Raw genomic sequence first — 21,653 nt, 5'->3', positions numbered from 1 at the left:
AGAATGAGAGGGTACATGAGGGTGCTGGAGGACACATTGGCAGGCTTTCTGAAAGGCTAAGAAAGTTTGAGGGACTTGGTCTCTTTAATTATTCAAAATCTTTTTTAGACTTTCATATGCTAGTATGCATTGGGAATTCTAAGTCTTTTTATCTTACCCTCCTGAACTTTTTAAAAAAGGGAACCTTTTACTCTACCTTGGGAAAGGCCATGCTATTAAAGAGTGGCTCTAAGTAAAAGGAAAGATTTCTGCTAGTTGTACCTCTTTGTTGTTGTTCTTCCTGTACCCAGAGTCATCCACCTGTGTACCTCCCCTGCCCCTCAATCTCCTCAACCCTGGTTACCCACTATTTTGATTTTTCCTTTTCACCTCCCTGTGCTTTTTGGCCTCTGAAAGGCCTCAAAGAGTATTACTTAGCAGAGGGAGAGATTGCTAAGCCCTGGTGGCTCATGTAACGGCAGAGCTCCAGTGACAGCGGCCCCTTGCCAGAGTGAAGCACACACAGAGACGCTGGCTTGGGAGACCCAGAGTCCCTTGGCTCCGAAGACTGGCGCAAAGTCCCTTTGCTTGTGTCAGTCACAGCAGGCTTCCTGAGGCGGCCAGCCTGTATGGCAATGAAAATAGAAATGAGGCTTGTAGTTGAGTTTCAGGAAGTGCCTTCTTGTGAAGAGAAGAGGTCATACTTTGCTCTACCTGCTTGGACAGGGTGTTCCATGCTGACACTGCTTCGGTATTGTAGAGACCAGCAGGCTCTGGAAAATTCATGGTGTGACTGTTTCTCTATGTATATGGTGCCCATTTTGATGACTTACAGGAATCAAGTGATATGATAGAAATTAGAATTCTATATAAATTGTGATATTCTGAATAGATGTAAGGGATTATTATAAATAATGATGTAAAATTAAATTTGTATAGTTCAGTCTGGACTGAGGCTTAGCTTTATACAAAGGATAAACAGTGTGTTTTTATGTAAGGGGCTTATTGTTTTTAACCTCAGAGAATAACTGGTTCCAAGAACTTGAGGGCACTAATGGTATACATTAGGTGCATAATGCTTACTACAAAATGAGCCTTCACTTCTCTGAGTAACTGAGAACAGAGCATTAACACAGAACCATAGAATGTGTGACATGCAGCCATTCCTGTGGGTCTCCAGGGCACGATCTTAAGCTATTTTCTGTTAGGCCTCTCTAGGAGGCAGTATTTTGAAGAATTGTCATGGTTCAAGCTGGAATTTCAGAGTGCCCATTATGGTTTCCAGGATTTAGTCTTCCAGATTTGCAGGCTCAGAAGCCTCTTCTGTGAGCTTGCAATGTGGGGATCATCCCTAGGGAGGCTCAGTAACCAAGCACTGTGACCCATATGAGCCAGGATGCTGTTATAGCAAGTTCTTGATGGTTGGCATGTTTTCCCTGGAGGATAAACTGCAAGTGGTCACATCATAATGAGACAAGTGCTTGGGTAGCTGGGAGCCCCAGGATGGACAGGAGAGTTTCAGGATTGTAAAGTTTAAGGACGGAAGTCTGAGACAGCACCCTCAGTTCCTGGGCAAAGACACCTAAACCCTGGGATGTGCTTTTGCAATTCTGTTTTCCTGTGCCACAGTTATGTGTCTAGTGACCAGAGTGCCCTCTTGGGTGGCAAGCAATAATATAGCTCCTACAATCTCATTTCCAGAGGTGGAAGCCTGGATTTGACTTGGAAGGTTTCATTTCAAACGTTGCCTACTGCTGAAGGAAGAGGCTAATGGCCATTGGTGTTTTCAACCTTTAGTACTAAAGAGCTAAGTGAAGTAGAGTGGGTATAAAGGCTGAGCAAAAGTAAGTGCCTAGAAATGGAGGGAGGTGCCAGGTCTTCATTCAGGATGTCATTAGGAATCCGGGACATTTGCTTCAATGAAAATATATTCAGGGTTCAATTTAAGGGAAACTTGGATGGGCCCAAAGTGGAGGCGCTGCTGAAGGATAAAAAGCATGGCGCTAGACCAGAGCAGCAGTGGGGAATTCTCAGCAGAGTAATGTGAGGGATTCTCTGCTTGAGAGAGCACCGCACCATTGCCGTGTAGCAGGGCCTTCTTCTAAGGCAACCCTGCCACCCGGAGTCTGCAGGCAGCCAGTACCACGCAGCAGATGTGGGGCTGCGAGGGAGGGTGTGCTGTTCAAGCCAACAGTAGATGAGAACACAGGGTCAGTGGTGTATGGATGACTGCCCGAGGCCAATAGGACGGGACCTGACACACCACTAGGGATGTCTTTCCCACTTCACAGGCATGTGCATGAGAGTACTGGGGTACTGGGGGCCACTAGGAGAGCAGTCTCTGTCAGAGGACGTGCCAAAGAAAGAGAAGTGGGTGTGAAAGGGAAGAACCTGTCCATTGCTATTGTTTTGGTGGACCTTCCCGAGAATGCCAACCCACCATCCTGCTTGGGGTTTTCTCTTCCACAGAACAAGGCATCTTCAGGGACCCTGGCCCTCTTCTCTGTCCACAGCACTTAGGGCTTTGAATCATTTGCTCTAGTTGGTTCTACCTTATTGGATGGTTTACTTTCCTCTGAGCTCACTTGACTGTGTGGAATGGGGCCAGAGGGAGGTTCAACTGGTGATGCGCAGAAACTTAATGGGAGGAAATGTAGAAGACACAGGAATTGCTTTTTAGGTAGGCTTGTTATTTTGCAACCTGTGTGTTTTAATGAACTATATTTATATTTTTATAAATATACCTGGAAAGCTAGGTAATGCTTATTACTCAGACTTGTTCACTGAGTTGTCATGACACATTCAAGAGAATGGTTTTAGGAAGTTTTTCTATAAGGTAATCATTGTGCAGCAGAACAATCTGGAGAATATTTCTTTCCTCCGCCCCTTTTTTGGTGCTGATGATTGAACCCAGGGGCACTTTACCACTGAACTATATTACAAGCCCTTTTTATTTTTTATTTTGAGAGAGAGTCTTACTAAGTTGCTGAGGTCATCCTCAAACTTGTGATCCTCCGTCTCGGCCTCCTGAGTCACTGGAATTACAGACATGAGCCACGATGCCTGGCTTCTGAAGAATATTTCTTTACTTTAACTATAAAGGAACTTCCTGTGTTTTATAAATGGAAGTGATGGGGCTATGAGTGTGCTTTTGAAAGTAGGAAGGGACATGTCCTTACAAGGATAAGACCCGCCTCCCCCCCCCCAAAAAAAAACAACTCAACAAAACATGTGAGGAAAGATGTAGGAAATTCTGATTAGAAAATTTATGCAAGTGTAGGAAATGTCTGTTCAATGCTTGTCCACCCCTGTTATTGTCATGTATAGTTAATGAATGGAGCAGAGCCCTACTTTGGTCCTCATTGAGCCCTTAACCCAGCCATAGGAAGCATCCTAAACTTGGCCCACTCTTTTTTTTCTAATACATGACATCACCAGTAGGAAGAAATGGATGTGAATGACCTAGGGGGCCCATCGCTCTGAGAGTACGAAGCAAAGCCCAGATCCTAGTGACGGCAGCTCTGCAGCAGCGGTCATCTTGTACAAGATGGCCATTATCCACCTGATCCCTTTTCTACTCTTCCTCCTAAAGCTAATAGTAGAGGAAAGCAGAAGTCTTGCGACATTTTCTTGGTAGTCCCTATTTTAAAGAAATTCACAGGTACAAGACTGATTGTTTTGAAAATTTCATTTGAACAATAAAAACACTGAATGTTAGAGTTTGAAAAAGGGTTTCATAATGACAATTGGGTAGCCTTATCCAGGATGGCAGTGTTATTTGCTCAGCAAAAAAGTGGATGCCGCAGTAATCTTTCTTTTCTTCCAGTGCTGGAAATGCTTGTGCACCATGAAACAATTTTGCAACTCTTTATGCATATTAAAGCATTTTTGTCCATGCAGAGAAATGAAAGTTATGCATAGCACTTACCGTCTTGGCTGCAAATGAATTAGAAGTTTAGGAAGAACTATGGCTACAAAAAATACCTTGTCTCAATTTGGTTTTTTAGGTTTGTTACATCACCAATCTGTGCTCATTATAGAAAAATCAGAAATGTACAGTATAAAAGAATAGAACAAGTGTATTATTCCTTGAGAGAAAACCACAGTGACATCTACTCTGTTACATGTCTTAATCCTTTTTGTGCATATATATTACTTTTTCTGAAAAATGGATCCTAGGTTATATAAAATTTTGCAAAGGTTGTTATCAGCAGGAATAATAGCTTGAATTTTGAAAAAAAAGTTTTATAAAAAAATTTTAGAAAAACAAAAAATCGTTTTAAAAAGCATAAAGAATAGCAAAATCAATGTATACAACAAAACCGTGCCAGTATTTAAAACAAAACTGTTAAAGAATAGAATTCATTTGTATTCATTGGGTTAGCCTTTTTTTCTGTTTTGCCCAATGTTATTGTTTATGATTTCTTATGGGCAAAATTAGGGCAAGTTTTCTCTGTCAGGCTCTCTTAAGATATGTGAACTCTGTGATAAAAGAGAGTGTTTCAAAATATGCTCAAAATAGGTTCTGGGCGCGTGACTCAGTGGTTGAACGCTTGCCTAGCATGCTTGAGTCCTTGGGCTCAATCCCCAGCATTTGGGGATCAATCAGTCCATCTTCCCTCCCTCCTTCCCTCCTTCCCTCCCTTCCTTTCTTCCTTCCTTCCTGCCTTCAACCCTTCCTCCCTCCCAGCATTGACATTGTGTATATCTTATCATTCTTCCCTCAATCTGCATTTCTCATCACCTTCTAAAAAGAAAGTGAGACGTTATTATTATGGTTAATCTCCCTTGTGAAACGGGTGTGATTCTGCATGCCCTGGAGTTTATCCAGCTATCTGATTAAGCTATATGTGGACTGCATCTAATTATAGATACTCTTTTATCTTGTGTTCTGACATGGTCATAAACGGCTTGAAGTCAAAGACTTCCCAGGCCTACCTCTAGGGTCAGTGGCAGACTTGTTGAATGACTAAATGAACCAATGAATGAGCTGCTTCCAGTCTTCCTTGAGAGTGCACTTTGTACCAGGAGGCACTGTGCTGCTCCTGGATTCATTGCTGGGATCCTCGCAAGGACCCTGGAGTATTTGTGTGAATGCCTGGTATCCCGATTCAAAGGCCCTACATTTGTTGGTGTTCTTCAAGTCTTGTGTCTGATTATCACTGTTGGAAGGTGTAAAATCATAGACTCAGGATTATGAACCTGTTAAGTAACTTGGGGATCATGTTATTTACAGGCAGGGAGACAGGCGCAAAGGGATTAAGAGGTCTGCGGCATCACACAGCTGCTTTGCAGAGTGGGAGAATGCAGGTCTCCACATCCCAGGCCAGTGACCCTCCTGCTTCCCAGGATTCTACTTTCCCCCAGGTTAAATTCTTTCCCTTGAAGGCATTTACTCCATAACATCATTATGCATCCTTTATATAGACATTGATCTTACTTATATTAATACATAATAAATTATATATTAATAAATATTAATACTTCTTTCTCCCAGAAGTTCATCATTATGTGTAAACAACCAAAGTCCAACCCAGAATTCAGAAAATCAGCAACTTAAAGGTCCATCAAAGATAGAGATCTTAAATTGAACTTTCCTTAGAGTGCCTGGAGTCATAGTGGGCACTTGTTCATCATTCTTCTGTGCCTGCTGGTGATCTTCACTTCACAGGTGTCCAGAGATCTTTCTTTTTTCCTGCTGCTTTGCTCGGGGGAGGGAGCTGGACCCACCTGTCCCCACTTCTTCACCTCATCACTGTGCTCATTTTAGACTTTGGCTAAAAACAGATCCTCTGCTCCCTTGTGCGTATCTTTGTCATTTCTTTCTCTCCCGGCTCCCAGTTATATTTGGCATGGCGTTATTTAACTCTGTGGAACATCTTGGCACAGAACTTGGGCCATGGGGTTGTGCCAGGACCTGCGCTACATCATTAGTGATTTTGTTTCCTTCCTTTTCAGAATTGGGGTAGAGGGAAGGGGACAGGCAACGTCTTCATTCAACAACTCTGTTGATTGCCTGGTGAACGTGAGGAACAGGTACAGGGGCTGGTGTTACCAGCTGTGAATAAAACATACCAAGGTCCTTTATTTTAATGGGAGGAGATAGATACTCAGCCAGAGAACTAGTGCATATGTAGTATATCAGGTGGTGAGAGGCATGAGCAGCAGCAGAAAACACGGAAAGGGAGTGATGGGGAAAGGGCTGTTTTTGACAGAGTGGTCATGGCAGGTGTCTTGAGAAAGTAACTTGAGCAGGATGTGGAAGGGAGGAAAGGGGGAGCCATGTGAGGAGCTAGGAAAATACAGTGCTAGACAGGAAGTAGTGCAAGTGCAAATGGACCTGAGGCAAGAGCAAGGCTTGGTGTGTTCAAGGAACAGCAAGGACATGGCTGTGTCCAGTGTCCTCACGGAGAGGCAGGCAGAAGTAGTCAGGTGCTCCTTTCCCCTGTGGCCTCACAGTTCGTCTCTAGTGCTTTGCCTGTGTCTGAGATGAGCAGTCATTAGAAGGTTCTGTGCTGAGGACTGGCATGACCTGAGTTTGTTTTGACAGGATCCCCATGGCTGTTCTCTTGGTCACAGTCTGTAGGGGCCAAGGGCAGAAATGGGCACCCAGATAGTAGGCAGTGGCATGACCTTGGTGAGAAATGTCGGGTCCGCTCCTCGGTCAAGGGGCATGTGGTCAAGAAGGGATCAGAGTCTCCATATTTTCTTAGGGTAGAGACAGGATCGCCAGAGTTCAGTGTGGAGCATGGCGAGAGCATCACGTCTGGGATGGCTCGAGGGTTTGAAGATGGCATCTGAAAGCACTTGCCATTTTCTGAGCCCAGGAAGGCTGAGGGCAGACCAGGGCAGGTACTTAATCCCCTTGTTCGAGAGAGTTCCAAGGGTGCCCATGCAGAAACTCTGATATTTTCCTTCCAAAAAGAAATCCCCCCTCAACCTTTCATCCTTGTAAACCTTTACCCTGTTTCTCCCACTTTCCACATATCCTTCCATCCTCTCCCGAATCCACTCCCAGCAGCTCATCACTCTTCCAAAGCTGGGTTTTCGTGTGTGTGTGTGTGTGTGTGTGTGTGTGTGTGTTAAAAGCAAAGCCAGCCATGACCTCCACAATGCCAGATCGGTTTTACATCAGCAGCAGCTTCTGTGCCATCGTTTACTCCCTTGTCCTCAAAGTACTTTTCTTTTTCCGGCCTTCAAAGCACCATTATGTTCTTCCTCTCCCTCTGCCTTCCCCATCACAACGGATGACAGTCTCCACCCCTCCAAGAGTGCGAGCTGACCTTTTAGCACTCTGTCTAGGCACAAAGATTTCAAGATGTGACAGATAGGAATGTGGTTCATTTTGAAAAATCAAGTAAATAGGACAAGTCTGTATCCTCATGGGAAGGTGATTGTGGTGTTTGGAATTATGAAGGTCTTCAGAACAGCATGAGGAGCTCAGTGTAAAAGCACAGAGCAAGTCTCCTCACCCCAGCAACCTTGACCAGGCCCCACGGTTACATAGCTATCCTAAAAGATGTTATTAATCTCTGGTGTTTGTGAACATCCCCATGTTGTCCGAAAGGAAACGTTTCACTTGACCTTATCCAGGGGCACTTATTGCATCCTTTCTTCTCATACTTTATTCTACCGTGTGTGTACGTTTTGTGTACGTTTTGATAATTTTTAAAAATCTTCCCAGAAAGAAGATTGGCCCATGCACAAGCTGGAGTGTTCTCCCATGGTTGTTTTTGGGGAAAACTGGAATCCTTCGGAGACAGTGAGGCTAACAGCAAGGATTCTGGCCAAGCAGGTGAGGAAATAGGGTAATGCTCAAGTGTATTTGTTTTTATTCCCTCAGGTCAGAAAAGTGAGACCCTGACCTATGATGACGATACCCTGTTGAACATTTTTATCATGTCCAGGAGGAGGTGTGGGTGGAACATTCCAGACTCGGGCTTGGTTTGTTGTCTACCCTGGGCTGTTAGGGTGATACTTACCCCAGACCTGGAATGTAGCCCTGGCTGTTAAATTCCAGGCTTTCTTTGAGACCAGTTTACATAGAAAACCATGTGAAAAACCTGACCAATAATAATTACTAACACTTTCTTGGGAACCAGACCAGTCTGAGAACCGTTGCAGTTTTCCCTCTTTCCTTTCTGACGTGGAAAGCACAGCCTGTTCCTTTTACCTTTCTGCTCTTTGCGGTCTCCTTACTTTCTTGTCTAGGCATAGGCAGGGATCCAGAGGGTGCCACCAGAATGATGGCATGTACAGAGAAGAGAGTGGAAAAGTAGAAACCGAGGCAAGTGGGGTAGGGAAGGGGGCAGAAAAGTGGAAGGAAGATGGAGAGAAGGAGATGCCCCTGGGGAAAAGGCTGTCACTAACTCACTGTTCTCCAAAGGTGATACGAGACTGTTTGCCCCTTGTTTGTTGGTCCTTCCCACTTGAGGATCATTGGACACGTGATCTCCAGAGGCCCGTACTGAGGATAGGGAAGCACCATAAGCACTTGTCCTTATGGCCATTGCAGTAGGTGGTGTGAAGTCTAGGAGGCACATGTCCGTGGAAGTCTGTTCTCTGTGTTGATGGAGAAGTTGGTGGCAAGGTTTCTGTATTGTTAATCTTTGAAAGCGGAGAATTTTATCCACCTCTTTCTTCCATATGACTTCTAACACCCACCTCCACTTAAAATTTGTCTATATTTTCCAGTGAAAACCAAGTGTGAGTGCAGCAGTTAGCATACATCTGTACCCAGGCCACTGATTCAGAACACTGTGTTCAGCTTGGGTCCCGTGCTATCAAAAAGCCACATTACTGATCAGAGTCACCAGAAACATTCAAGGGATACCATGGACTGAGACCAGAAAATCAAAATTGTTTTCCCTGGAGGGGGCTCACTTTTAGATCCTTAAGAACAGCTGCCTTTAAGTTTATGCAGAGTAGATGGTGGATAAAAAGGGTACAGGGAAATGGTGTGACAGACTGAGGTTCAGGGTAAGTAAACTGTCAGATGGTATCAGATTATGTGTATCTTCAGAGGCTTCGGAGACTGGTCTTACTGGTGTTATTTATAGTGTAATGTTAAGAATTCAGAAGAAGCTGGTCTGCTTTCCTGAATGAAAGGCTTTCCCAGGCAAGATGACTTATTAGTCTTACAGAAGTGCATCCTGTGAATGGAAGATTTCTGCTCCGAAAAAAGAACTATTGAAATGTTTTGCCACCAGGAGGGGAGTCTGAATGCTATGATGAGTTTACACTAGTTTCATTCAGCTTTTATTGTAATTACTGCTAGCACTAATAGTCCATTAAATGAAAAGTTACCTGACCATCTTTTCATCTCTATAGGCCTTGATGATTAAAAAACCTGGCCATTTGTATTCTAGTAGCTTGCAAAGGATTAGGGGAGACAGGCTACCAAACTACCAAGGGGAAGCTTAACATGTTAACTAGGGAGGTGAGAGCGCCCTGCTAGACCACCTGTATCCCCAAACTGAATAGCCAGATTACAAAGAGGAGGCCTGGGGCCAGCTCCTGAGCTCTGCGATTGAACTCTTGTCAACACCAAGTTTATTCATGTTCTCAAAGCCTAGCGGGTTTACTATTGTTAGCTCCTCTTGGGGTGTCTAGAACAAAGCCAGCACCACGTTTAAAGTGAATCTGGGCTCACAGATACAACCAAAAGTGTTCTTTTTCAAACACAGAATTTGAGATCATTTTAGCCTATGCTTAAAGAAAGTGTAAAATGGATGGGGGGTTTGATTTTGTTCCTTTTTAGAAGGAGAAATAATAAATAGGATGGTTTGCCTGTAGACTCGGTCCTTTCAAGTAAGGGCCCTAAAAAGTTGTTTTCTGGCCCTGTTCTTTCCCATAACAAGCATTTCTGAGCCTACTGTGTGCATAGTATTCTCAGGGTGTTAGAAACACAGCAGACACTTTTAAAAAGCTTTTTAAAAGAGCCCTTTAGATTTGGATGTTGGGCACTCAGAGCCCAAGTGGTGGGCTCCTTGGGTAGCTTTCTTCACTTCCTTGAAAATTATTGCTTTTTCTTCCTGTTGGTGTAAAAGTGAAAGCGCTACATTTTTACTCTGGTTGTTAACATCTGTACCTGTGATTTCTTTCCCAATTACTAGAAAATCCACCCAGAGAGAACACCTTCAGAGAAATTGTTAGCTGTGAAGGAGTTTGAATCACGTAAGTCTTTTAGTGACCGGCTGGGCAATTATTTTAGCCACAAATTTAATGTGATTAGACTGGTTTGAAGCAAGGAAGGGGATAGCTTGGTCTCTTAGTAGGGATGGTGATTTTTAAATTGTTATATTTTGACTTGTGTGCCATTCTGAAAGTGCTTTTAAGCTTTTTTTCTCCGAGTTGACAGGTTTATTAGGAAATAATTAAAGGGAGATAAGAACGCATAAGATGAACCATTTCACCCCAAACTATGTCTTGCTGACTGTCCAATCATGTGGACTGTTTTTGGATCGTTGCTGAATTGTGGTCCATAAGCCAATGTTCTTACCGAAAGGCATTAAATCAGGTCAACTTGACCATGCCCAGCTCCCAGGGCTAGATGGGGGCCCTTGACTTTGCTGAGGTTGGTTATCAGTCTCCACCCCTCAGTCCTGACCCCGTTGCTAATGGTCAGTTGAAATTTCATGTCCCGAGTGACTTCTGATTGTTAGAGCGAGAGAAGGAAGAAGTGACATGCTTTCCTTCCCCAGGGTTTTTCAGTTACATCAAATAGGGAAAAATGTTCTCTGCATTTTGGGTTTTACCCCTCTCTTCCATGCCCTTTAGAGTAAGGAAACCCAGCAGTACAGTGTTTCCTACAGGGTAATGGGTTGTTCACTCACAGATCTGGATAAGCTGGACAATGAGAAGAAGGATTTGATTCAGAGCGACATTGCTGCTCTCCATCAGTTCTATTCCAGGCACCTCGAATTCCCTGACCACAGCAGCCTCGTTGTGCTCTTTGCACAGGTAAGGATGCGAGCGTCAGGCAGTGCTTTGACTTTTCCCTCTCTGAACCCGTCCCCAGCACACACTCAGTAAGATGAATTGAAACAGAACATTGGCATCTGCTTGACAACAAGGCACTGGGCCCCCTGGGTCCTGTGTTGCCATAGCCTCACTAAGTGACCTGAACAGACCAAGGTACTCTCTGTGCTGACCCTCACTGAATGGGGAGCAGAGGACATTCGCCTCTGCCTCTGCCTCAGAAGTGTTCATGAAAACAAAGGATCTGCCAGTGCTCCGGTTCTCTAGCACTTGCTCATCTAATTCTGACATTGTTATACTTTCTGGTTCTTAAACTTTCCATTCTGATAGAAAATGTCCTTTTGTCTCCACTGGGTTTTTTTCTCCTACCAAGGCTGTGCTGATAAAGCGGAGGTTTACAGATACCCCGAGAAGGAGGCCCTGTCTGATCCCCACTCATCCAGGTGCATGGGATCTTTGCTCAAGGGTCTTGTTTAAAGAAGCTCAGGTTTTCCAGGATCAGATATAAGAAACAAATTTGAGAGACTTCCGGACAAGAACACCTTAGAAGTGATTAAAGACTTGGACACTTGACCACTGGAAAGGCTAAAGCTTGGGCATTGTTGGGACATGAGGAGAGAGGGTGCCGCATGGCTGCTCTTCTTGACTTGCTGCATTGGGTTTCTCTCCTTCACATGATCTTGTATTTTCCTTTACATACTGGGCATTTCTTTGAAGGTGACCTTCCCAAAGAAAGAAGAACTGGAATGCCATTCTGTGGTGCAAGCGGCTATATCCCTTGCCAGAATCTTCAGTCTCTAGGTGTATTAAAAAATCTGGGGGGCACTGACACGTTTTCATCTTAGAATAGAGCATGTATCACCTCTGTTCCCTTTGACCCAGTAATTCCACTTCCAGAAATCTGTACTAAGGAAATAATCAGAGATATGGGCAGAGATTTACCTGCAAGTTGTTTGTTAATGGGGTTCTTTTAAAAGCAGAGGGAAGAAAGGACTAGAGGGAAGGAGGGGAAAGGAGAAAGGGAAAGGGCCCAGCAGTCAGAGTTTGATTAAACAAATTGTGTGGCATAGCCACCTGATTGAAGTAACAGCCTTTTAAGTTGTGTTTGAAGACTGCCTGAAGATGTGGGAAATGTCAGTGACATGGCATGAAGAATAAGAGCAGGTGGACCACGCGTAACATGGAAGCACACGCGCATGGGAGAGCCGCATAAAGGTCCCACTGTGCGTTGTCTTCTGAGGTGTGGGCAGTGTTTCCTGTTCTCCTGGGTGATTGTCTGGATTTTCTACAATGAACATATATGACCAAAAAGATACAAAAAAGAAAAAGTTTGAAAAGCACACACTTTAAAACTTACACATATAAAGAAAGGTCTTTCATTATTTCTACCCACTTCCACTCCCTGAAGAATCACTGTTCAAATTCAGTGAATTATTTTAATAGGCTTTATTTATGTAGATAAATTTCAACTTTGTGACTTTTATAATCAGAAAAAAGTTATTCCTTATAAAAGAAATAAATATCAAGTTCAAGTTATAAACTTTAAGATGGAAGTAATGAAAAATCTTTCTGATCTTCACATTATCCTGGATTTACCCCATATTTTCCTAAGCATCCTAAGATGGAGGATTGGACGGACCATGGAAAGTTGAAGAATTGACTTCTTTTAAATTTTTTGAGAATCTGGATTTGTGATTTTTTTTTTTTTTTCAATGAGACACATTTATATGAGAAAGCAGGGCCGTGAAATATATCCTCTTAAGCTGGGAAAAAAGATAACTTTTCCTCTTAACATAGTCGTTCATGTTGAAACGACTTCTCCATGTTGAAGTGGCATTTTTATAACCAAGTCAAAACACTTGATCTCACAAGTGCAAGTATAATTGTGAAAATGAGTCAGTCTTTGGACTCGGAAAAATTAGGACAGTCACGTGCCTAAGAGAAAAGTACACACAAAACTCTAGTAATCCTTTTTAGGCTTTATATTTATCAAATTATAGTATCCATTTTAAGAGCCTGTGTGTACACATAACATGCACACATCTTTTTTCATATGTAAATTTGAAAAGGGGCATTCAGAATCCCAAGCAAAAATGAGAAGTGCGACTCCCTCCCCATGCCACCCTGGTCCTGCACCTCAGGCCCTGCTGTGTGTCTTCTGTCCCAGCCTCTAAGCCCTCCCTCAGTAGGGCCCACAGGAGGCTGCTGGGTGTTAAGTTGCTGCCCAGCAGCACCTGGCAGCCAGAGGTGACTGCACTCCTTTGACAGCATCGAGGTGTGTTTTAATCACTGGGAACGTGTGCATGGTTGGGAAGTGTATTTTTGGTGTGTAGCCTACATCTAGTCTAAATGCTAATTATGAGAATAGCTTTAGCAAGGCACTTATGCCTGATTTGACTTGAGGGGAAAAAAAAAAAAAAAAAGACTGTGGCCCTTGAGTCTTTTTCAACGTGCAAGTGCACTTTTTTTCTCTAGGGATATCTCAAAAGGGAGGGAAAGCTGGCAGGAAAATTGCTATGCAATTTGACTTAAACACCATCACCGCCTCCCCAAAAGGAACAGTAATGACACTTAAGCTTACAGGAGCCTCTGTTTATGAAGAAACACCCACACTCTTCCCCAGTGAGGGGAGCAAGGGCGAGAATAAAGTGAGTGATGGTCAGGATGGTCCAGGCTGAGGGAACCCAGAGTTGTAGACTGCTAGCTGGGCTTGCTGCAGAGGAAGCAGCTAAAAAAGCAAGGGAGCAAGAATCCCATCATCCAAGGGGGTCAGGGCCTGTCTGTCTCTGGATTCGTTTTGATAATTCTTACTAAATTCTCTTACTGATTCTGCAAACAGCTGTAGTGGGTGCTGGATGCTGCTGAGGCATGCTCATGTCCAGAGTGAGACTGTGTAGGTCATTTTAGTACCTAGCCAATAAAGTGCAGGACACATGGTTCATACTCTTGACAGATTAATATTGTTGAATGAATTAAAATCCTGATTTAGTCCTACGTATTGTTGGTTGATACTCATTGGTAATGGTCATTGGTAATGTCCCAAAGGTAGAATTGGTCAGGATACTTGGAAATGGCACACAAAAACATAGTATACTAAGTCTTCCACTAAGAAATGCCCAGCCCTCGGGATTACAAAGGCTGATATTTTACTGACCCGTAGTGCCCTCCCATGCCCCCCTTTTTGTTTTTTCTCTCGCCCTCTTTCGGTAAATAAGTGAAACTTGTCACTGCCCTTACTTGAGTATGTACCACCGTTTCCAAGCCTTTTCACCAGTGGTCCTTTAGTTTTAAGTGAAATTGCCGCATTAATATTTAATAAAGCCAAATACTTTTAAAAGAAATATAGCACAGTGCAAAGAAGCCAGACTTTGCAGTGAGATGGGTCTGAATTCTGACTGCTGACATGCCACTTACTATTTCATGTCCTTGAACGAGTCACTTAACCTCTGAAACCCCCAACCCAGCCTCCGTTTTCATATCTGTAAAAAGGGTTGTTACAATAATGCAAGAGATGCTGCAGATTTATGAGGTGTTAGATCTGTGGTACCTAGCAGTGCCTGGCCTGGAGTCAGTGCTCAGTGAATGCTGCTTTTACAAGCCCATCTGCTGGTCTAAGAGGTTGCAGTGCAGGTGTGCAAGGGAGTGAGGTGAAGCCATTCACCATGCAGACCTTATGGGATGAGCAGGAGTCTGGGCCTTTCCCACCAGCTCACCTTGTGACTAGACCAGCCAGATCTTCTCCCTGACCTCAGATTCATCTTCTAGAAAGTGAAGAGACTGAGTTCCCTTCCAGCTCTGAAATTGTAGATGTGTATACAGAATGTTCACTGAGTTGTCCCCCAAGACACTAGGTGATTTCTCTTTCTATGCATAGTACCCTGTACATTGAGCCTTTCAGTAAGTGTCCATGGAAAGAACAAATTTATAGAATCTGGAAGTTGGCATGTGACATCTCCATTTTCAACCTGCTCATTCTAAGACCTTCCAAATGGCAAGAGTTGCCCTGGATACGTTTGTGGCAACATTTCAAGGATGAGAAAGTGGCCAGTGGTTGATTTGACTGAGATGTGAAAGGCAAGGCTTCAGTTCTCTTGGCTCCTGGCCCTTGGTCCCTCTGCCTCTCAAAAGAAGAGACAACAATTAGATTAGAAGTCTAAGGGCTTTCCCAGGTACTTCCTCATCTTCCAAGATAGGCACTGGATTAAGTGGTTCCTTTTTTAAGGGCAGAGGACTTGGCAGTGAGCTCTAGATCACACCAAAAAGCTGTGGCATAATTTGGATTAGACTCCAAGTGCCCTGTCTCCCCTGCTGATACGCAGACTGCGGTCTGTGCAGCCACAGAAGTCCACGGTGTTCCCGGGGACACTGTGTGCAGATGGGGTGCATGAGGAGGTCCGTCAACCCTACCAGTTCTGCTTTTGTTTGTTTTACATGGGACTGATGAGTAAATTTTGTTTGAGCAAAGGATGCCCTGGCCAAAAGAAAGGTTTTAAAACCACTAAACCAGAACATCTCCCCAGTTAATTTGTTAAAAGTCAAAATTAAAGCTGTAGCCCATCTCTCCTTTCTCCCCCTTTTCACTGCAGGTTAACTGTAATGGCTTCACAATTGAAGATGAAGAGCTTTCTCATTTGGGATCTGCAATATTTCCTGAGTAGGTTGAGTTTGACTTCATTTCTTTTTCTTTGTACTTATTTAACACTAATTTGATATTTTTAAAGATTTTTATATAACCCACCTAACCGCATGTGGCAGACATGAAACTCCAAGTGAATTAAGACAGCTTTTTAATCTGCCAGATTTCAAAATATTTCCCCTACACTTAAGGATCTGAAGGTAGTAGTTAGGAGGATGGTTGCTTGTTAAGTCCTGCTAGGCAGAGAGCTGTTATTAAAGAATATTTTACAGTGTGCATGGAAGGAGCAGCCCAGGCCCGGCTGAGAAATTTGCTTTCTGCACGTCTATACTGTTGGGGTTTCTTAAGCTCAAAGTGAAACATTAATTGCTAACCAAGAATTTGGTCACAGACTTGTGTAAAGAATACACAAGCTTCTTGTCCAACTGCCTTTTTATGACTAATACCAATACAAAAACAGTGCAGTTTGGAGAGAGATTCTGCTAAAGTAGTGAACTAGAGAAAAAATTTGAAGAACTATCAGATTTTTCTCTGTATTTTTGGAATATGTGAGTAATGTAATAAAGGGTATGGCTTTGCCCTTGTCTCTGATGGAATGTGTATTTCCAGAATGACTTTGGTGCCTGAAGTTAGGTCCTCACTTGACAGATGGAATCTGGGCAGCCTTCCTATACCCCTGTCTGAATTAATCCAAAGGGAGGTTGCTCATTACATTTCGCAGGGGCCTTGGTTACCTTGACATGTGGGGAAAACCCCAACACTATGCCCTGGCCGAGGCTACTGTGTTTACTCCTGGAGTGTGTGTGCAGCTGCCAGGCTCCATGCACTAAGTGGGTCAGAAGGAGAAGAATCTCTGCAGGTCTGCATCTCCTGAGCACCTGTCACAGGCTTGCTGGAGCCAGAGATACAGAAAGTTTCCTCATGACACTACCGTTCCTGAGGCCAGACTGTGCAGTTTGAATTGTGATAGTGAGGAAAGAGGTGTATTTTGGGAGAGGTTCTTTTTTAGCCTTTTGCTCTTGGGAAAAGGGAGAGAGAGAGAAAGGGCATTGGGCTCTGTGGAAAAGGCATATGGCAGCACCTTCAGTAATGATATGGTCTCCTCAGTGTTGGTGTCCCAGTATCTTAAAGATGAGGAAGTGCTGGTATCTAGGTCTCGCCCTCTTCCCTCCAGTGCTGATCCAGAACAGGACTTCCTCTAGGCCTCCTGCCTTGGTGCTGTTTTCCCACCTTCCTTACAAAGATACCCAGAGGTCTGTTGAAAGAAGGGATTACTTAATACTTCTGCAAGGAGGTATTTTTCGTTCAGTAACCACCCTTTTGGTGCCTTTGTTTATTGGATTTCCTGGGTCCTCATTCCTTATGCATCACTTGTCAGGAAGCTGGGTAGGCTGTGATGCAGGGCAGAGGTATCTCTCCCCAAGAATAAGACCACAAAACTGGAACCTGCTACCTGTTTGTCCCAGACACAAGGCTAGCCTCACACTCTGCTCAGATCTCTAGCAGGGGAAGGCCACACACCACACTCCACCGGGACATGGCACACCCTGGAGTGCATCCTCGTCAGTCTTGGCAACCCCTTCCCTTTTTTGTATTCTTGAGGCAGGCAGGAGAGGGGTTCTGGTCACCACAGGTCAGGCCGGTGGCACTGGCCATCAGAACAGTGGTGCATATGCATGTAGGAGCATGAGCCCCTGTTTCTGGGCAGTTTTAATTGGGGGAAGTCCCTTGGGCAGAAATCCTATGGGCATTGTGATTTCAAAGGCAGCATTTTCAGAGATCAAGCACTCTTTCCCCGTAGTTTAGGAATTTCTGTTCTCAGAACTTTGACCTTCATATAATCAGAAAGCTCAAAGCCCCTCGCACAGGCGAATCTCTCCTCCTCACTGTCCCTGAAAAGCAGACAGTGAGCAGCAGGAGCAATAATGTCCCAATTTTCCAGATGAGGAAATTGAGGTGCAGACAGACTCACATGGGCTTCTCCATGACTTCCAGGGTCACAGCCCTCCCTCCCTCCCTCCCTCACAAGCAGCTGCTATTTCTCGACATCTGAAGGAAGCATGCTAGAAATGATCCACTTAGACAAAAAGCCACTTGGAAACAATAACTCACTTGTCTTGTACATAATGTAGCTGAAGATACTGGGTTTTGGTCCCACATCTGCTAGGAGGGAATATTTTTGGCATTTTTTTAAAAAATTGTGGTCAGCTTAGATAGCAGTGTTTTTTGGTAGATTTTACTCTTCAATATAAAGTTTAAGATGTTAAATATTGTTATAAATGCATACAAAACAGTCTTTTTAGAATAGTCTGTGCTGCCTATTATATATTTTTGTTGCCTTACAAAGACTCAGTTCCTCTAACTCAGCAAGTAAGTGGCCAAGGAGTTACTGAAATAGTCATGTCTGTGCCATTCACAAAACTGGGTTTTCTCTTCTGGTTGACAGTGTTGCATTGATGAATCATAGTTGTTGCCCCAATGTCATTGTGACCTACAAGGGGACCCTGGCGGAAGTAAGAGCCGTACAGGAAATCAGTCCTGGAGAAGAGGTATGTGGCCACAGGTGGTTGTGACAGTAGGCTTAATTAAGCAGCTGTTCTAAAAGGCAGTGCGGACAAATCTGCAGTCTCCGGGAGGCACTGTCGGGAGTGATTCCAGTTAAGCTGCCATTTGTGTGCACTGATGGGGAGGTGGAGGCAGTTGAGGTGAAGAGGCACCACCAGCCCCCTGCTCCCCAGCTTAGGGATGCGGGAACAGCTAGGTCTCCGCCACCTGCTCACTTTCCCTTCTCCCTTTCCCTATGTGACTGTAGAGACTTCTCATCTGTGAGAGGCTGGACTGATGGATGACTGTACAAATGTTCTGTGCTCTTAAGTAACTCCCTAGCAGGACATGTGAACTTTTAGGGACTAGGATCACACATTTGAAGTTCAATTTCAGTTTAATTTATAGTACATATATACTATATACTAGTACATATATACTATAGTACATATTTAAGGTACATATATATTAAATATAATTATTGGGGTGCTAAATGAGAAATGCTTAGATTTCTTTGAAAGGTATTAACTGGTTCTCAGGTAGACAAGGACCTGATGCCCAGCATATAGACTGGCCTTTCTACCCTTTGTTAAACCCATGTGACAAGGGTGGCCTGCTCAGGGCCAGGCTGTATAGGTGTACAGATGTTTGATGGAGGCTACCTAGATTACTCCTTCTTAAAACACAATTTCAGTGAGTCAGAGTATAACCATTGGGCCCCAGTGCTCCTGTGGGCTGACAGGAGGGATGAGGGGTTTGTCTCCTCAGTTTGAGCTGTGAGCATTGACACTGGAGTGGCCTTTGTCGCCACCTTCTGGAACCTTCTGTTGGTTGCACTGTGTCCATCCTAGTTGTTTCTAAGAAAATCTGGCCAACTGTTGCCATGCGTGGCATGGCAGGGCTGTCCACAGTTACTGTTGCCTGCAAGGTCTCACAGTTCTTAAATACCATAACTTCCATTTGGGAAGTTCACTATTTTGGGGGCTTCCTGCCCTTCAGAGAGGAAGGAGTCCATTCCTCAGTATCAGAATGAACCACATGTCCATTCCTGCTCTTTGGTTGGAGAGCTTGGCTGCCCCTGCTGCACCTAGCCCCATGTTGCTCCCTGCTGCTTGCCTGGCGGCGCCCAAGGTCACTGGCACACTGGCAGCTTTGAGAAATCCATCTGTTCAGGCAGACATTTGCCTGATTGTGTGGGATGAGCAGCCAGTGCCGTCCCAGTGAGTAGATAATGGACATCTCAGTGCTGGCCCTCTCCATATGCTCCAAGTCTTAGTTGTGGAACCTGTTAACAAAAAACAAGGACAGAAGAACCCTGTGAGCCCAGAGGTAGGATGTTCACTTCAGGTCAGGAACTGCCTGCTGGCTGAGTCCATAGCAAGTGGTGTCCTGAAATTGTGTTTTCCCTGCACTGACTTCTGGGGCCACCAGAGCCGCTGGTCTCAGCCTCTTGAGCTGTACCTCTTGCTCTGTAACCTTCTGATGTCAGGAGAAAAGGTGAACTTGGCAGTACGTGTGTGTCCACACTTCCCCCTGCATATATCAGCCGTGACACAAGTTCACCCGAACCATGCCACGTTGTGAAATAAAAGGGGCCAAACAAAGGCCAGGCAGAGACAGCCCAGGCCCAACATCAGGAATGAGTCTACTCTTATCCCAGCGGGGCCGTGGCATCTGTCCATGAGACTAAGGACACATCCACAGCCTGCTCTCTTTGACGAGGAACAAGATGGCAGGGAACCTTTCAACCCTCCAATTTGCTGGTTTTATGGGCTCGGAATCTGTAGGTTCTCCACCATAAGGAGCTGGACATGATTAGGTGACTAGAATTTCAGAAACTCAGTGCCTTAAGGCAAATAGCATAGTCCTCTGCGGTGACTCTCCTCTGGCCCTGGAGTACCACCTCAGGTGTCCACAGTTGTGAGTGGTTTGGTTGACTTTCTCTGTGACAAACTGAAGCTCGACCTTCTTGGCTCCTTAGGTATTTACCAGCTATATTGACCTCCTATACCCAACAGAAGACAGGAATGACCGGCTAAGAGATTCTTACTTTTTTACCTGTGAATGCCAGGAGTGCACCACAAAAGACAAGGTATGTCACTGACGGGCCAAGGGCTGGCACTGCGCTCTGGCCCAGGACCCCTGCCGTGGATGAGCTCCCTGTGTTCTGGGCAGATTATCCTCTTCTGGTGTTTTTGACCCTTTCGACCCACCTTACCAGGCAGCCAGGGGGAATCCAGTCAGACCAGATCTCTGTTTAGACCTGCTCCCCAAAGCTGATGAAAACATTTCCAGTCACTGTACAAATAAGAGAAAGATCAGCCAAATGCCTGTTTCTTGAAAAGAGAATGATTGCTCAAGAGAGAGGGAAGGGAAAAGAGCAGCTAAGAGCCATGTTAGGCCCTCCAGCCTCTTGACGTGAATTCACGGGATTTGCCCCAGCTCTGCCCCAGATTGGTTTTGTGAGTGCCACCCCGCCCCCACCTTACTCTAGTCTCTTCATGTGTAGTTAGGTGAACACACATCTACCCAGAGCAGATACATTCTTGGTGTCCCACCTAGGGAACATTGTCTAAAAAATCAATATTTTGTTTTTGTAAAAAGGTGATGGAGTGCCAGGCAAACCCCTGTAATCTCAGCTACTCCAGAAGCTCAGGCAGGAGGATCACAAGCTTGAGGACAGCCGCCTGCGCAATTGACTGAGACCCTGTCTCAAAGGAAAAAGTCCTGCTGATGGTGTAGCTCAGTGGTAGAGCATCTCTGGGTTTAGTCCCCAGTATATCTCACACGCACGTGCACGCGCCCATGCGGGTGTGTGCTTGTGAAAGTAACAGCTTATTGAATGTCCCTTAGATATTGCCAGGTTTCCTTCTTTTCTGCTGTAATCTTAGAATGGGCAAGCCCTGCTTCTGTGTGGGAATATGTATCGAGAGGTTTCCTTATCAGTATGGTTTCCATGGGAGATAAAGCCTTACGCTTGTGTACATTTCCCTCAGGATACAGCCAAGGTGGAAATCCGCAAACTCAGTGACCCCCCAAAGGCAGAAGCCATCCGTGACATGATCAGATATGCACGTAACGTCATTGAGGAATTCCGGAGGGCCAAGCACTACAAATATATCCTTTACAACTGTGCAGGCAGCTTACTGTCCCTCGCTGAGAAGTGGCAGGAAATTGGCAAGAGGTGTGTTTGAGATTCTGGATATTAAAGGAGGCCTGCCTCTTGGTGAATGTGTGAAGATGTATTGACCACCCATGACATGGTGCCAACTTTGTCACATGTCACCGTGCCGTTCTTATTTCTCCTTATTCGACTCTTTTGGTAAAGAGCTGCTTGTGGCAAAAGACTGGAGAGCAATCCCTGGCAGGCTCTGTTTTGCTGGGTATTGTGCTTTGGGCAGAGCACAGTGTCAAGAACCTTGCTTATCTGGACTCTCCTCCCAAGGGCACCAAGTAGGGCTGTTGCCATGCAGCATGTGAGGAGGCAGTCTCGTAGGTACCAGGTAGTAACTTG

At 44.7% G+C, this 21,653-nt stretch overlaps 1 protein-coding gene across 1 annotated transcript in view; it reads left to right on the top strand.

The window, feature by feature from the left end:
• The window catches only part of SMYD2 (SET and MYND domain containing 2), a gene marked incomplete at its 5' end in the record, with an annotated part of 45,494 nt that overhangs the window by 19,225 nt on the left and 4,616 nt on the right, over positions 1–21,653 (top strand). The window contains 7 exons of the mRNA XM_079107289.1: positions 7,664–7,774; positions 10,095–10,155; positions 10,817–10,941; positions 15,546–15,613; positions 18,042–18,144; positions 20,121–20,231; positions 21,136–21,256. Of these exons, the coding sequence (XP_078963415.1) occupies positions 7,664–7,774; positions 10,095–10,155; positions 10,817–10,941; positions 15,546–15,613; positions 18,042–18,144; positions 20,121–20,231; positions 21,136–21,256 (700 nt within the window). The remainder of the gene's footprint in view (positions 1–7,663; positions 7,775–10,094; positions 10,156–10,816; positions 10,942–15,545; positions 15,614–18,041; positions 18,145–20,120; positions 20,232–21,135; positions 21,257–21,653) is intronic.

Source organism: Sciurus vulgaris, assembly GCF_902686455.1.
Source record: "Sciurus vulgaris genome assembly, chromosome: 12".
In the NCBI taxonomy this organism is placed as follows: Eukaryota; Metazoa; Chordata; class Mammalia; order Rodentia; family Sciuridae; genus Sciurus; species Sciurus vulgaris.
The sequence above is the reverse complement of the archived record's forward strand: the minus strand, read 5'-3'. Positions and strand labels throughout refer to the sequence as shown.